This window comes from Equus przewalskii, chromosome 10, assembly GCF_037783145.1.
Source record: "Equus przewalskii isolate Varuska chromosome 10, EquPr2, whole genome shotgun sequence".
Classification (NCBI taxonomy): Eukaryota; Metazoa; Chordata; class Mammalia; order Perissodactyla; family Equidae; genus Equus; species Equus przewalskii.
The window spans coordinates 12,337,393-12,351,890 of NC_091840.1; the positions used below are offsets into that span (position 1 = coordinate 12,337,393).

The following is a 14,498-nucleotide window of genomic DNA, read 5'->3' on the forward strand; positions in this document are numbered from 1 at the left end:
GGAGAGGCACTGGATGGGCTATTTTGAACTTGTAGTTGCAAAGCAGGCTGACACCAAGGCCTCACTGGTTAATATTTCAGTTCCTTTTCTCTAAGATTGGCTGACATCTGGATCACGGTGTTCCTGCCTGTCCCCATCTATTAAACAGAGCCATGAGGATAAAACCTTCAGAACCTTTGTTTAAGCTTTACCTTGCTCCAGTTGGTAGATGGGCAGTACATGATTTTTATGTCTATCTGACCTACTTACCGAAGGACAAAGGTGTAAACCTGCCTGTCCCATGATGCTGAGAGCTTACAAGGAGAAGATAGGATGGGGTCCCCAAAGTGAACATCTCAGAGTCAATGGCGAAGGGCAAAGGACAAGAGGACTTCTCCCTCATGAGGGTCCTCAACTCTGAAACTGAACTACGAACTACGGGGGGCGGTGGGAGGGATAAAGCTGGAAGGGGATTACATGGTGGGAGAAGCCTTTCTCTTGCTAATAGAAGTCTCGTTCAGGAAGTTCTTTTGGCCCTACTAACTCTCACGGTGTCCCCAGACCTCATTACAACCCCCTGCAGATTTGAGTGCCAGCCTGGTTCTCATCCTCCTTCGGGTTACTGCAAAATCCCAAAGGTGGGGGCGATGGCTGAGAAAGTCCTGAGAGGTAACAGGGCAGATGAATTTTCGCAAAAAGCCAATTCTGAAAACAGAAATCACTCTAGATGTTTGACTGAACTGACAGCTCAATTCATTCCTCCCCAACGCCCTTTCTAGAAACAGCCTCAAGCCCCTGGGAGCCTCTGACCTTCCAGCGGTGAATATTGATCTTTGAGGCCTGGCTAAGCCACTGCCTATGACTCTGAGCAGGAGCACTGACTCGTCTCAAAATTAAATTGGGAGCAGAGAAGGAGTGAGGCAGGGAGGAAGAGAAACCAAGGTGCAAAGTTGACATATTGCAAGTCAATTTACGTAAGTAAAAGTATTTACAACATACTGTCAACTTCATTTCTGAGCCAGCCAGGCAGACAATTTAAGTGCGCGGGCAGCATCTGGGTTTTGCTGGCTGGGACCACTTCCTTCTCACTATTACCAGTTATTCTCTTCTCCCCCCAGGACACAGGGTCATGATCCCTCAGGTGCTCAAAACTCCGTTTGGACATTCTAAGCCATTGTTTGAATCCAGCCACCCAGCCAGGAGGCGTACGCACATTACTTCTCAACCCGAGAATTTCAATAAATACGCTACTTGTTGATCACAGGTGAAACCAGCATTGGCCTTCCCTGGGTGTGCTGCAGACAAACCAAGCTAGTGTTGCATTATCAAGGTTATTCACCGGGTTCTCAGAGTGATTCAAACATTTCTCAGACTGCTGGCAATGCTGGAAGAGATGCCAACGAAATGCACTTGTTCTTTTCTCTTTTTGAAAGCAACGAGCAATTCATTCTTCTTTCCCATATTGTAAGGCAAGTTTTCTAATTGCTTGAGAAAGTTAAGTCTTAGTTGATTACTAAGTCCCTGGCATTTTCATTTAAATTCCAACATTTCAACTTTCTCCTGGTTATCATGTCGTTTTTAATCTTTCAAATGTTCAAGAGCACTGCCCAGCTCAGATTTGCACAGGACACCGGGAAACGACAGCCCACGAGGTCAAGGGCAAAACATGTTGGCTGCAAAGCTACTGACAAGGGCAGGGGCCTGGGCGCCTTGCACCACACACATACGCAGTCACGGAACAACAGAGAGCCCCTGAGCCATGATGCCCTCTGATAGGCACAGGCTCGCTGCTTGCTGGGGGCTTTCACTTTTTTTTCACAAATAAATTGTTTGTCATTATTTTTAACATGGCAAATCTGTAAACTAGATAACCTGTCCCCCACCTGTTAGCGAGCTGACTATAACAGTAAAAACATTTCAATTCTCTCTGCACCTCAGTTTCCCCCAAGCAGTATGTGGTGTGGATGCTCTTTGACCTGAGCTACTGTAAATGAACTCAAGGCTGTGGGGATTCAGGCCACAATCCCTATTTTATCTCCATGGAAATGGAGTTTAAGAAGCCTAAAAAGGCACACCAAAATCGAGGCACTGAAAATTCTGCTTTTCTTCCTCCTTTTTTTCCTGAAACAATGATAACATCACAATTATGTTGTAAATGGTGCCCTTTTCGTCCACAGAAGTGGCAAATTGCATCTACCATAGGCAGGTTAAAGTGAAAACAGAGGGGCTGGCCCCGTGGCATGGTGGTTAAGTTCACGTGCTCCACTTTGGTGGCCCAGGGTTCACAGGTTCAGATCCTGGGCATGGACCTACACACCACTCCTCAAGCCATGCTGTGGCAGCATCCCACAAAGAAGAACTAGAAGTACTTACAACTTGGAATATACAAGTATGTGCTGGGGTTTTGAGAAGAAAAAAAAAAGGGAAGATTGGCAACAGATGTTAGCTCAGGGCCAATCTTCCTCACCAAAAAAAAGAAGAAGAAGAAATTAAGAAAATGGAGTATGCCAGCAGGGAAGTAAGAGGGAAACGTTATACAAACATTTAAATGTGGCCTTGGGGACTTGGTCTAGGAATGAGCAGAATCAAGCTGAGTTCTACAGCCCAGCTTGGGGAAGGATGGGGGTCAGGGCACAGACTGTTGGAACATAAGCTGAATGAATCAGCATGGCCCTCCAGCCAGGGCAGGGGGACACGGTGGGGAGCAGGGCAGTGGAGCCAACTTACAGCAGAGAATACGAGCTACACCTACCAAGCTCCAAAATGTGCCAGGGACTCTCCTACAGCCCGGCATGACTTAACTTATTTCCTCCTCAAAATGACACTGTGATGTAGGCGCCATTATTGTCCCATTTTAGAGATGAACAAACTGAGGCCCGGTGAAGTTTAGTGATGAGCCCAGTGTCCTAGAGCTAGCAAGTGACAGACCGGGGCAGCCTGGTTTCAGATCCCACACTGTGGTTAACGCGTCTGTGCATGTCCAAAAGGTTAGATCCAGGAGTCTAAATATGTGAGCAAACATTTTTTGAGCCCCTGCCATGTACCAGGCTGGAGCATGAACAAGATAGATAAGGCTGCTCCTTGAAGGAGCCGACGTTCCAGTGTGACATGCAACAAAGAAGGAAACAAAGATCACTTCAACAGTGATAGAGGTCATGGAAAAAAAGCAGGAGAAAGTGTAAGAGACACGCATGGTGAAGGGAGGCAGTGCTGGAGAGAATGGTCAGGAAAGGCCTCCTGAAGGATGTGAATCTGAGTGGAGACCAGGAGGATGGGATGGGACCAGCCGCTCGAATCCTGAGGGGAGAGCTTGCCCGTAAGAGGGAACAGTCAGTGCAAAGGCCCCGAGACAGGCAAAAGTGCTCGAGGAACAGAAATAAGCGCAATGTTGGGAGCCTGGGGAGGGGCTTGGAGATGGGGCTGGAGCGGGCAGGGTGAGATCGTGGGCACCTGCAACCTCAGCAACCGCACACCCCCGGCTGCTCGAGCCTGCTGCCCAGTGGCTACATCTTTTCCATGATCAGCACCACATTTCTCAGAGTGCCTCTCGTCCCTGGACAGCACAGAAATCCTTTGTCAGCCCCAAAGGGAGGAAAAATGTTGCGACTCCAATCTCCTCTTCAACAGTCCCCACGGCAAAGCGGGCCCGGCCTTAGAGGAAACTCTTTGCTAATTCCTCTCTTCCTCCCAGCCCTTAATGATAAGGCTCTAGAAGGAGGGACTGCGGACGCGGCCACTCACTAACTCTGGGTGAGTTACTTCACCTTGATTTCCTCATCTGTGAAAGAAGAGAAACGTCGGGTGGTAACCCGAGCCAAATGGGGCAATGCCAGAGCCGGCCCCGTGCGAGCACTCAGCACAGGTTAGCTGTGGCGGCAGCTGTTGTGTTTGATTCAAATACAGGTGTCGGCCCAGGGCGCACGGTCCACGTAGAGATTAACAGGGATTTGTCCCTGGAAACCCACTCCTCCTTCCACGATTGATCATTTAGACCTTTCATAATGCAGAGTAGCCAATTCTCATTGACAATTCAAAGGGATATCATTTCTAATAACAATAACAGAAATAGCCATAGCTAACATATGTCTGTCTCTACTGTGTGCCAGGCTCTGTGCTAACAGCTTACAAGGATTGCTTAACTCAACCCTCACAACATCCTATGATGTGAGAGGATAAATCTGTGTCGTGTTAGGCCCCTCAGTTTGTAGTAGCTGGTTGCAGCAGACCTAGGAAACTAACAAGCCAATAAAAAGAAGACGATAGAAAAGACACTTTCTCAAGTCACCCTGAGACCCTGTTTGGCAATGAGTTCTCATCTGAAAGTCGCAGTTCCCCACTGGCCATGAGTAGGCAGTGGGAGAAGCCAGCGATGAATCAATCCGTGGCCTCACAGGAAGCTGGCTTTCCTGTCAACAAAGCACAAAGTGAAAAGCTGTCGACCTCGGGCCAGAGGGCCGTCCACCTGGCCCCTGTCACAAGGCTCAGATGGAAAGAATATTTTCATAAAGAGGAGAAAAAAGCAGGAGAGGCCACCAAACTGTGTTGGCATCTGGTCCCCGAGATGCCCTTTCTGCTCAGGTTGAGAGCGCGCTGGTGGGGGCAGCCCAAAGAGGAATGTCCAGGCCTCGCAAAATCTCGGTTTAAATAATGGGCCAGATATTTTCCCACAAAGCCACTTGACGCTAAAAGCAGAAGATCTTAAGCATTTGGCAATCCAGTTCCCTTTGAGGATCTGATAAATGCCGTGGATGAACTCTCTACCCAGAGAAAATGCCTCCGTGCAAACGTCGGAGTGACATTTCAGGGCATCCTGAACTCCTACAGCCCACTTATTGATGAACAAATATTTACCAAATGCCTACTATGCGCCAGGCACCGTGCTGCATGCTAGGAACATAAAGGAGGAGTAATAGACAAGGCATTTTCCTTCCTGAAGCCCAGAGCTAAAAGTGAGGTATATGAATTTTCTGTGGCTGCCACAACCAGTTACCACAAACAGGGTGACTTAAAACGACAGAAATTGATTTTCTCACAGTTTCAGAGGCGAGAAGTCTGAAATCGAGATATCGGCAGGGCTGGTTCCTGGAGGCTCAAAGGAGAATCCGGTCCAGGCCTCTCTCCCAGCTTCTTGTGGTTGCTGGCAATCCTTGGTGGTCTTGGCCTACAGACGCTTCACTCCACTCTCTGCCTCCATCTTCACATCACCTGCTCCCTTGTGCGTTTCTGTGTCCTCTCCTCTTCTTATGAGGACACTAGTCATTGGATTTAGGACCTGCCCTCAATAGATTATGATATCGAGATCCGGAACCAATCACATTGGCAAAGACCCTGTTTCCAAATAAGGTCACGTTCTGAGGTTCCAAGTGGACGTGAATTTGGTGGGGACGCTAGTCAACTCAACACAGGTGGTCAGATGGTTCAACAATCACCAGGCAGAGCAGCAAGGGCAAGAGCAGAGGACACCTGGCGCGTCTGAGACAGCTTTCCTGAGGACTTCATGTGGAATTGGGACCCAAAAGATGAGTAGAAACTAACCAAACAGAGGAAGTGGAAAGTGCACCTGGAAGAAGTAGGTCCGCAGGTGAGGCCCAGGCTCAGGGAGGCAACCAGTGCAGAGGGCTGCAAGACGGAAGGGGCGGTGCAAGGAGCCAGTGAGGAGAACGGGCTGGTCTTGTAAGCTGCTACCCGGAGTTTGGATTTTATCCTTAGGCCCACAACCTACCTTTGAAGGACTGGAAGTAGAGGAGTGTTTCTAGAAAGTTCCCCCTGGCTGAGGTGAGGAGGATGGACTGGAGTGGGTTAGACCAGATGTAGGGAACCCAAGGGCCCCTATCTCAGGAGAAAGCTCCCAGCTTGAGGAGACAAGTGGCTGAAACTCTGTGGAGATGCCCCATGCGCTGTCCTAACCAGCTAGGCGAATGACTCCCATGAGCCTAAGGGAGGAGTTTAACCCAGTGCAGGTGGGATCAGAGCAGGCCGGTCCAATGAACGTTAGCCCAGAAGTCTGAAAGCTCTGACACCTGTTCTCTGTCCAATGGGGAAAGGGGCTCAGCATTTAAACAAAAACAATTTATTGGGGGCTGGCCGGTGGCGCAGTGGTTAAGTTCACACGTTCCACTTCAGCAGCCCGGGGTTCACCGGTTCGGATCCCAGGTGCGGACATGGCACCGCTTGTCCAGCTATGCTATGGTAGGCGTCCCACATACAAAATAGAGGAAGATGGGCACGGATGTTAGCTCAGGGCCAGTCTTCCTCAGCAAAAAGAGGAGGATTGGCAGTGGATGTTAGCTCAGGGCTAATCTTCCTCAAAAAAAAAAAAAACAACCAAGAAAACCCGATTTATCAACACTTTGACCCGTTCAGATGCACACTTCTCACCCTTTGCTGTGCCTTCAAGGTAAATGTGCCTAAATGGATCAATAAGTCTCGTCTGCTCACACATAAGTGCTCTTGCTTTCGTGTGCTTCCCTGACTCGCAGTTGTTCTTCAAAGGTCACCTTCTGCCTTGAACACCCAGGCTGGGTTCCCCACTCCAAAAATTCCTGCCGCAGGCTCAGGTACTAGATTGGAATTTTTATTTGCCTTTTAACCTGTCTCCTCTACCAGACAATAAGTACCTTAAGGGCAAGGATTTTTATCTTGTTTGCCTCTGTATTCTCAGCTCCTAACACACACACACAATAAGTCTTACCAAAGGTATGGATGGTTGGATGGGTAGATGAATTTCTTCATGATGCTGTACTGGCTTCAAACTGAGTAATCGATTAATTAAATCAACATGGACCCATCAATTGCTCTTTCAGTGCCTTACACTCTCCATCCCCCCAGATGAGGCAGGGTAAGCCATGCAATGAGGTGCTGGCTTGGTATCCTCAAGACTCACCTCATTCCTTCTGCAGCCATCTTATCAAGGTTGACAGTGTCCTTCGTTTCTGCCCAGTTTGCTCCCAGGTCACCCCACCCCATGTCATCTGCCAAAATGATGACGAAATTTGGCTTCTGGCCTCTTGTTTCTCCACTGAAGCAAAAATCCACAAGAGGATAAAGACATCCCAAGAAACTCACCCCCGCCAACAAAACCTTTAGAAAAAGCCAGCCCATGGTGGTAAGGGGAGGATTCGTACTGTGTGGAGTGATGGCAGGCCACAGCTAGAGACTTCTCGGACAGCTCTCTTCTGCTCACTTTCAATGCCGGGAGTCTCTTGAGAGCAGTAGTAGAGTTTGCAAGAAGATACTGGTGGTGGTGGCAGGGGTGGTGGTGGTGATGCCTATAGGGTTGGTGAGGGCTACAGAAATAGGGCCCCCATCTGGAATCCTAATTCAAAAGAGTCAGGAAACTTGCAGCCCCGAATTTGGCTTTCCTCACTGCAGCTCCGTAAGAAGACTGGCTGTGCACAGCAAGGAGACATCGGTGTCAACAACTGCTCCTTGGCCACTTAGAAATTGACCCCTCTGTGCTCAGGGATGTTAAAGCCAGAGCACCAGCCTTGCATCTGTTCAGGACTCCAGCTGGCGAGTGCAGGACAAATCCTCACATGTGCAGAGCACCTGGATGTTCTCGAAGCCGCAGTCAGCCCCGAATGAGTTTCTGAGTTCCAGATGGTTAAGGGCTTCACGTTTCTCTAAGATTTCCTAAAAGAACAAAAATTGACAAGAAAACAGAGTTAAAACTGCCAGTGCAGCTGTGTTTTACTCAGTAGCTTAGGAAATAATCACTTTTCCATGCCAACGCATATTTTCCTTCTTATTCGAATATTTAACTGGCTCATCAGTTTCTCCACCTGAGAAATAGTGATGCCAATAATATTTGCAGTGGACCTATAATCACAGGGTTGGAAGTGACATTGGAGACGATGATGCTCAACCCACTCACAATATAGATGAGGATACGGAGGTCAAGTGTTCTGGAGGGAGTAAGGGCCAGCACCCAACTCTGTGAAATCCCAGCACTCCCCACTCCCACCGCACCATGCTTCTCTGACTCACAAGAAATTCCTAAATTAACTGTGACCTTATCAAATCCAATGAGGATTCTAGAAGAAAGGGTGAGACCCTTGCTGCTAAGACATCAGTGAGACCCATGCTTCCTTTCTAACAGTCATGCTGTAAACTCACATTTCTATATAAAATCCGCAACAGAAATTAATTTGGGGAAAAAAGGAAATGCAAGAAAAAAAAGCTAATGGTAGAATCTAGGTGAAGATTCTATGGGAGTTCACTGTAGAACCCTTGCAATTTTGCTATATGATTGAAATGTTTCCAAATAAAATGTTAGAAAAAATTTTTAATGGAAATATGTCCCTTTACATCTTGACGATGTAATTTTTAATACAAAAATCTGACGACACTCTCAATCAGGGCTTCTCACACTTGATGTACATATGAATCAGCCGGAGGTTTTATTAAGATGCAGATTCAGTAGGTAAGGCTGGGGCCTGGAACCTGTATGTCTTTCTTTGTTTGTTTTTAAAATTTTTTTAGAATTTATTGTTCTTTTTTCTCCCCAAAGCCTCCCGGTTAATAGTTGTGTATTTTTAGTTGTGGGTCCTTCTAGTTGTGCCATGTGGGATGCCGCCTCAACATGGCCTAATGAGCAGTGCCATGTCTGCCCCCAGGATCCGAACCAGTGCATGAACTTAACCACTCTGCCATGGGGCCAGCCCCGGGACCTGTATTTCTAACAAGCTCCTTGGTGAGGCCTAGACTGCTAGTTCTTGGACCACACTTTGAGTAGTAAGATGCTTAGAAAACAAAACATCATGATTCTGGACCTAGAGGAAAACTAACCTAACTGGAGATGATTAACCTAACTGATGCTTAACCCAAATGGAGATGATTCAGCTTCAGTGGATAAACAAGAAAGCAATAAATCTGGTTGAGTTTTGAAAGACAGGAATTAAAGGTTATGCTTTCAACTGCAAGCTGCAAATGGAAACCATAGAATAGAACCATATTACCCTGAGTTCACTTAACAGCCCTAAATTTACAAAGTTAGTAAGGAGACACAGATTTGAAATTCTGGACCAAATAAAAACTTCAGGTGAACACCCAACCCATGGAGAGGATTAAAGGAGAACCAATTTGCAATTTATGAAGATGCTACCAGGGTTGGGGGTATGACAGATGCTATTTCCAGTTGTGTATTCCTGCCCTTAAAGAAGGAATGCACAGCTGACAAAGTCAGCCAGGCAACCTAAAGGCCAACCCCAGTGGATGGGGGTGGTTGGAGGTATGTAAATTCTGGAAGACCTAGATAAACTCAAAAGGATGGGCAGATACGTACTTAATCAAAATAAAAGGAAGTCCAAGTAAACAGTCATGGTCCTCTGGAGGCCAATGAATCAATTGTTCAGAAATGCAAATTCTTCCGTTTTCCAAAAGGAGTTATTATTTCAAACTCAATTAGATTCAACTGCTATTTGTTGATCTTGAGGCCCAAAAGACTTCTCTTTTTCTAGAAGAAAGAACCCTTGCACTAGGAGGGTCCCTAACAAACACTTGTTGACCTGCTGTTTGATTCCAAGCCTCATTCTACTGGCTTCTGACCATGAGCAACAACCACAGGAGGCTTTTCTTCTTAAAGCTACTTAGTTTGGAACACTAGAGTAGCCCCATTCTTCATCCATAACCTATTTTGGAAAGACCCAACACAAAAGATTTCAGGGAAAAAAATTCACTTAAGAAAGAAGCTAAAATTAAGGTGGGAACATAAATAAACAGATTGTTTTTCTTAAGAGTTCCATGATAAAACATTTCTTTGAGGATTTGCAAAGAGAATCATTAATACTTAAATGATTCATAGACTGGAAATAAGCTAATTTTAGCTAGTACACCATCGCATTATCCTTCACGCCCACACCGCCAGGGAGACGTTTAATCCTTGCCCCGTTTAGTTTTTTTAACTAAAAGGAAAAGGCAAGCCAGACATTCAGAGAAGGGACTCCAAGCCATGGACTTTGATTAAGATCAAGGCTGACATGGAAAACAGTATGGAGGTTCCTCAAAAAATTAAAAATAGAACGATCATATGATTCAGCAATTCCACTTCTACGTGTTTATCGAAAGGAAATGAAATCAGTATCTTGAAGAGATATCTGCGCTGCTGTGTTTATTGCAGCATTATTCACAACAGCCAAGATATGGAATTAAACTAAATGTCCATCAATGGATGAACAGATAAAGAAAATGTGCTGTTATATAATATATATAAGCAATGCCATATTATTCAGCCTTTAAAAAGAAGGAAATTAGGGCTGGCCCCATGGCCGAGTGGTTGGGTTCGCGCGCTCCACTTCAGGGGCCCAGGGTTTCACTGGTTCAGATCTTGGGTGTGGACATGGCACCACTCATCAAGCCACACTGAGGCGGCATCCCATATGCCACAACTAGAAGGATGCACAACTGAAAAAAAATATACAACTATGCACTGGGGGCTTTGGGGAGAAAAAGGAAAAAAAATCTTAAAAAAAATAAAATAAAAGAAGGGAATCAGGGCTGGCCCTGTGGCTGAGTGGTTAAGTTCGTGCACTCCACTTTGGCAGCCTGGGGTTCACTGGTTCGGATCCTGGGCAAGGCCCTACACACTGCTCATCAAGCCATGCTGTGGCGACATCCCACATAGAAGAACTAGAATGACCTACAACTAGGATATACAACTATGTACTGGAGCTTCGAGGAGGAAAACAAAAAACTAGGAAGATTGGCAACAGATGTTAGCTCAGGGTCAATCTTCCTCATCAAAAAAGCAAAAAAAAAAAAGGAAATCCTGTCATTTCCAACAACATGGATGAAACTGGAGGACATGATGCTAAGTGAAATAAGCCAGGCACAGAAATACAAATACTGCATGATCTCACTTATATGTGGAATCTTAAAAAGTTGAATGTATAGAAGCAGAAAGTAGAACGGCCTTTGCCAGGGGCTGAGGGGTAAAGGAAATGGGGAGATGTTTGTCAAAGGATAGAAACTTTCGGTTCTGCAGTATGAATAACTTCTGGAGATCAAATGTCCAGCATGGCGACTATAGTTAGTAATACTGTATCACATCCTTGCAATTTGCTAAGAGAGTAGATCTTAAATGTCCTCACCACAAAAAAATTAAAAAGGTAACTACGTGAAATAATGGATGTGTTCCCACTGGGGCAATCGCTTTACAATGTATATGTATGTCAAAACATCACACTGTACACAGTACATATATACAATTTTTAATCGTTGATTATACGTCAATAAAGCTGGGGGGGGGGATTTTTTAAAAGATCCAAGCTGAGACTCAGAGTTCAGTCCCTTATCTGAGGTTGCCTTCCAACTTTTTCAGTGCACACCTCCATCCCCGTCTCAGAAGGGAGAGTAGACACAGGAAGGAGCACTCCTCTGGGCTGAGGAAGAAAGGCGGAACCTTTGGCAAATACAGCATTCACCCATCCTTCCACTGGGGTGGAAGGTACCTGACCACCCTATTCAATAAACCCCACGAGGAAGGCTCGTCTGTCCCATCCGAGCATAACCCACTGGGATAGACCCTTGCTGACCACAAGCGTGAACCAGCGCCCATGTCTCAGGGCTCCTCGGGCTGCAGGAGCGAGAAGGTTTCGTTGCATATCAGATTTAGCACTGATTCATGTCCATTTCTACGACCCCTGTTTCAAAGCAGGCCTGCTGGGTCTATCAAAGTGTGAGTTCCCTTCAGGTTCCGGGCTTGCTGCTAGGTCAAGGCCCTCCTAAGCAGCGAAGTGACCAAGAGAGAGGTTGCCGGCCAGAAGGGCTGAGAAGCGGATGGGACGAGGCAACCTGAAGATGCTCTTTGTGGTGTCTGGAGTCCATCACCTGACTCTGGCTCCCCGTGGGCCTCCCTGTGGCCAAGCAGCCTCAGAGAGCCTTGAAAACAGCTGAAATAACAAGAAGGTCGGCAGACCTTTCTGGCAGAGGGCTCTGTCGGTTTTCCAGAGACAAAGCTTCTGATGAGCTGAGGCCAAAAAAGACAAAGGCGCAGGGGAGCGTGATCTCTGGTCGCAGAGCACTGTTGTTCCACCCGCCAAGTCAGAACACGGCCGCGGCGCTGGCTGGGGCCAGCAGGCACACGCAGCTGCCAGGAGGGGCCTGGGGTGCCAGCTGCCCACGTGCAGTCTGAAATGATTCCCCCAGGCCTTGTCATCCACCCAGCAAGCTTGGACTGAGTGACAGGTCTCCATCTAGGCACCGTGCACACAGCAGAGAGTGAAACCCCAAGACCCCTGTCCTCACGCTGCTTCCGTTCCCGTGAGGGGAAGAAAGGAAATGAGTAAAATAAAATTCCAGGGGAAAATCAGATCAGGAAGGAGATGGAGGGTGTGGGGGCGAGCAGGGGCAGAGTTAAAGAAGGTCAGAGACAACCTGGCTGAGCAGGTGATCTTTCTCTAAGACCTGCAGGAGGGAAGGGAGGAAGCTCGGCAGCTGTCGGAAGTGGTGTCTGAAAGGTGTGGCCTGCAGAGAAGCCAGCAAGGGCAATGGGGCCGGCTCACATGAGGGGCAGCAAAGATGCCACTGTAGACACAGTGCAGTGAGGGAGGGCGAGGATTAGGTGGAGTCAAGAGGAAGACAGGCTTTCACCGAGCAAGAGGGGAGGTTAGAGAAGGCTTTGAGCCAGAGCAGCAAGTTCTGACTCCCATGGTAAGAGAATCTCTCCAGCTGCTCTGTAGAGACTTCACAAGTGTGCTGCAGGGTGGCAGGTAAGAGAAGAAGCGGAGGAGTTAGGAGTCCATTGCATCAGCCCAGGTGAGTCCAGGTGAGAGACAGCGCTAGGGTGAGGCAAGCCAAGCGCCTGGGGCACGAAATTTGAGGGTGTGGCACTCCCTCTCAGGCACCCATCCAGCAGTCCCACGACTGACGGCGGGCACCTCCTTAAAATTTTGCCGCACCCTAATCCAGGCCCAAGTGAAGAGGAGAATCCAGTTACCGTGGCAGCCAGGACAAATGGTTATGTGGTTTATTTAATGCCTGTGTGTAATAAACATCCTTGTGCCCCTTTCTTTGCCCCTAGACCCAAACATACCAGTTTGGGGCTGGCCCAACTCAGAAAGATTGCTTCCTCAGAGTGCACCTGGGGGCCCTCAGTCTTAGCTCAACAATGCGAAGGAAATCTTTTTTTTCCTATTATATTCTTTTCTTTTAGTTTTATTGACATATAATTGACATACAGCACTGTGTAAGTTTAAGGTGTACAGGATAATGACTTGACTTACACATATTGTGAAATGATTACCACAATAAGTTTAGTTAACATCCATCATTTCATTTAAGTACAAGAAAAGAAAAGAAGAAAAGGAGTTTTTCCTTGTGATGAGAACTTTCAGGATCTACTCTCTTAGCAACTTCCAAATACACCATCCAGCAGTGTTAGCTATAGTCGTCACGTTGTATATTACATCCCCAGTCCTTACCTGCCTTATAACTGGAGCAAAGGAAATCTTTGCTTGAATGCCTCTATCCAGGCTGGGAAAGCAATGCCACCTAGATAATTAAAATGCTTCTTCTTTTTTTTTTTTTTAAAGCTTAAAGACCTCAAGCCAGACCCTGTTGTTGGGAATACCATTTCTGTGAACCCAACAATGCCAGGAAACTCATCCACGGGGGGCATATGACATCCTGCCTGGCTTTAGGCTGGAACCACCTGTTGGGACTGTCACAGAAGGAAGCCATGTGGCAGGAGCCAATTTGGGAGGGCAGAGGTGGCATCATGCCATGTCTCTGAAAACGCGGTAGCCCTGAGGAAATTGTATCCGGGTCCTTGAACACAGGTCAGAAAAACAGAGAGAGTGGTCGGGCCTCTGAATAACATCCTTTCTCTAAAATTCTGTCCTCCACTTGAGAAGAAAAATCCTGAGGGGTGTGGTCAAGTGGAAAGGGCTCAAGGTCAGTTACCCGAAATCCACTCCCTGAAACCCTGTTTGCCAAATTTTTAAGGACTTTTTACCAAGTGGTATTTACTTATTATTTATTAACCATTTTATTATGGGAGTTGTCAAACACACAGAAGTTGAGAAACTCAGGCCTAGCTACCCAAAATCTAGATTCAACGATTATGAACATACGGCCAGTCGGGTTTCATCTGTCTCTCTCCTGCCTCCCTTCCCCTCCTCCTCCACGAACGCTGGATTATCCTGAAGCAAACCTCAGATAGCACGTCATTTCATCCATACACACTTCTATCCGGTTCTCTAAAAGTTAAGAATTCTTTTTAAATGTAACTACAATTCTATTAATAACCCCCTTTTAAAATTAACAATAATTTGTTAGCATCATCAAAAATCCAATCCGTGCGTAAATGTCTTCCCTCGTCTCATCAATGGTTCTTTTACAGTTGGTTTGTTCTGATCAGGATCCAAATGCCACCACACATTGAATTTGATTCTTCTCTCTCTTCTCTTTTCACTTATAAGTTCCTCCTCTCTCTTCCCTACAATCTATTTGTAAATAAATTTGGTTGTTTGTCCTATAAAATTATTCAAATTTTGCATCTGATTGATTGTACCCCATGGTGT

General features: G+C 46.6%; 1 protein-coding gene across 8 annotated transcripts in view; it reads right to left on the reverse strand.

The window, feature by feature from the left end:
• The window catches only part of ARSG (arylsulfatase G), a 116,168-nt gene that overhangs the window by 69,639 nt on the left and 32,031 nt on the right, over positions 1-14,498 (reverse strand). For all 8 annotated transcript variants that reach the window (XM_070560147.1, XM_070560148.1, XM_070560153.1 and 5 more), the window contains one exon: positions 6,863-7,611. In XM_070560147.1, the coding sequence (XP_070416248.1) occupies positions 6,863-7,080 (218 nt within the window). In that variant the 5' untranslated portion in view covers positions 7,081-7,611. The remainder of the gene's footprint in view (positions 1-6,862; positions 7,612-14,498) is intronic.